At 61.5% G+C, this 2,053-nt stretch overlaps 1 protein-coding gene across 1 annotated transcript; it reads right to left on the bottom strand.

Moving 5' to 3' along the window:
* Nucleotides 1-17: 17 nt before the first annotated feature.
* PAF1 (PAF1 homolog, Paf1/RNA polymerase II complex component) lies at nt 18-1,996 on the bottom strand (the record flags this gene model as incomplete). The annotated part of the gene is made up of 7 exons (XM_057398859.1): nt 1,890-1,996; nt 1,714-1,806; nt 928-1,049; nt 778-844; nt 422-523; nt 224-329; nt 18-145 (listed from the first exon to the last, which is right to left on the bottom strand). Coding segments are annotated over exons 1-7 (725 nt in total), but the record flags the coding sequence as incomplete, so codon positions are not given.
* Nucleotides 1,997-2,053: the final 57 nt, after the last annotated feature.

Below are 2,053 nucleotides of genomic sequence, written 5' to 3' on the forward strand. Positions count from 1 at the left end.
CCTCAGTTCTGTAGCACCATGCCTCAGCTTCCCCGATAGGACCCTGGAGCAGGGGTTTGGGGCATCCCCCCCTTACCTTGAAGTCAGGGAACACGGGCATCACCTCCACGGGGGTCACACGGGGTTTGCTGTAGTGCTGCGTGATCTGGGGGGGGGGGGGCAGGAGGGGTCACCCCCAAAAGAATCCCCCCCACCCCACCCCACCCCACCCCAAATCCCTCACCCCCTTCTGAGCATCCTCAAAGGTCTTCTCGATGGCCGCGATTTGGCTCTCGCGGTCCTTGTAGATCTCCTCCTCTGTGAACTGCTGCTTCACCGAGACCCCAATCCTGGGGGGGGGGCACAGGCATCATGGGGGGAGGGGGGCACAGTGGGGACCCCAAAACTCCCCCCCACCTTGGACCCCCCCCTCCAGACTCACTTGACCTCGGGTTTCTCATTGGACACCCCATAGCGGTTGAACTCAGTGGAGATATACTCAGTCTTGCGCATCCATGGCACCACCTTGGCATGCTGTTGAGACCTGTGGGGCCATAGCAGGTTATGGGGGGCACAGCGGGGGTTATGGGCTCCCTGTGACCACCAGAGGGGGTTTAGGGGTCCCAAATGAGAGTTATGGGGGGCACACAGGTGGTTATGGGGTCCCCATTGGGGGTTCTGGGAGGCACAGAGGGGGTTATGGGGTCTCTTGTGTTCCCCAGAGAGGGTTTAGGGGTCCCCATAGGGGGTTATGGTGGGCACAAAGGGGGTTATGGGGTCCCTGAGCTCCCCTGTCACCTCTTGGAGCTGGTGGGTGCCTGGATCTCCTCCTCCAGCAGCTTCTCATCTGCGGGGTCCAGAAGCACTTTGGGGGGCGGGGGGGGGGGGCGTGGTTCAGAAGGAGGCTTTGGGCCACCCCCCATACCCCCCTGTGCCCCCCCCGCTCACCACTGGGCTCCACGCGGTACGTGTCGGGGTTGATGAGGTCGATGGTGACGCCCAGGTCAGGCTCTGTGAGTAGGTCGTGCTTGTGCTGCTTCTCCAGCGACGTGGCCTTGTACTGCACGAACCTGGGCGGGGAGCCATGGGGCGCTATGGCTCACCCTGGGGCACTATGGCTCACCCTGGGGGGCTATGGGTCACCTTGGGGCACTATGGCTCACCCTGGGGGGCTATGGGTCACCTTGGGGCACTATGGCTCACCCTGGGGCGCTATGGGTCACCTTGGGGCACTATGGCTCACCCTGGGGCGCTATGGGTCACCTTGGGGCACTATGGCTCACCCTGGGGCGCTATGGGTCACCCTGGGGCACTATGGGTCACCTTGGGGCACTATGGCTCACCCTGGGGCACTATGGGTCACCTTGGGGCGCTACGGGTCACCCTAGGGCGCTATGGCTCACCCTGGGGCACTATGGGCGGATGTGGAGCACAATAGGGTGCTACAGCATGCAGGTAGATCACTGTAGGGTGGATGTGGGGTGCCATAGGGTTTCTGGGTGCTGGTACTGGCACTCATCGAAGGGCTATTTAGTGAGCTATAGGGTGCTGTAAGGGTCTATGGGTCTCTATGGGGTTGCTATGGGTCTCTATTGGTTGCTATGGGTCACTATGGTGTCTCTATGGGTCTCTATGGGTCGCTATAGGTCTTGGTCTCTGTGGGTCACTATGGGATTTCTGTGGGTCTCTATGGATTTCTATAGGGCGCAGTGGGTCTCAGTGGGGCGTGGTTACCGGCTCTGGTCGAAGGGGTAGGTGATGAACTTGGGGTCAAAGGGGATGTCAGGGAGGCTGTTGCAGTACTTGACCCGGCACACAACCCCTGACCTGGAGGCAAAGGTCAGGGGTCAGTGGGGGGTCAAGGGTCAGGGGTCAATAGGGGAGGGAAGGCCCACCCCCCCCCAACTCACCGCTCAGGCAGCGTCCGGTGGGAGCTGGGCCTGGGGGGAGGGGGGAACACGGGAGCTGTGATGTCATCAGGGACACCGTGTGACGTCACCAGCCCCAGTGATGTCATCGACTCCCATGCCGTAGCGACCCTGTGATGTCATCACTCTACACGACATCATGAGCA

This window comes from Pezoporus wallicus, unplaced genomic scaffold (genome assembly GCF_028554395.1).
Source record: "Pezoporus wallicus isolate ANWC-B61680 ecotype Strahan unplaced genomic scaffold, APGP_CSIRO_Pwel_v1 contig_14021, whole genome shotgun sequence".
NCBI classification, from domain to species: Eukaryota; Metazoa; Chordata; class Aves; order Psittaciformes; family Psittacidae; genus Pezoporus; species Pezoporus wallicus.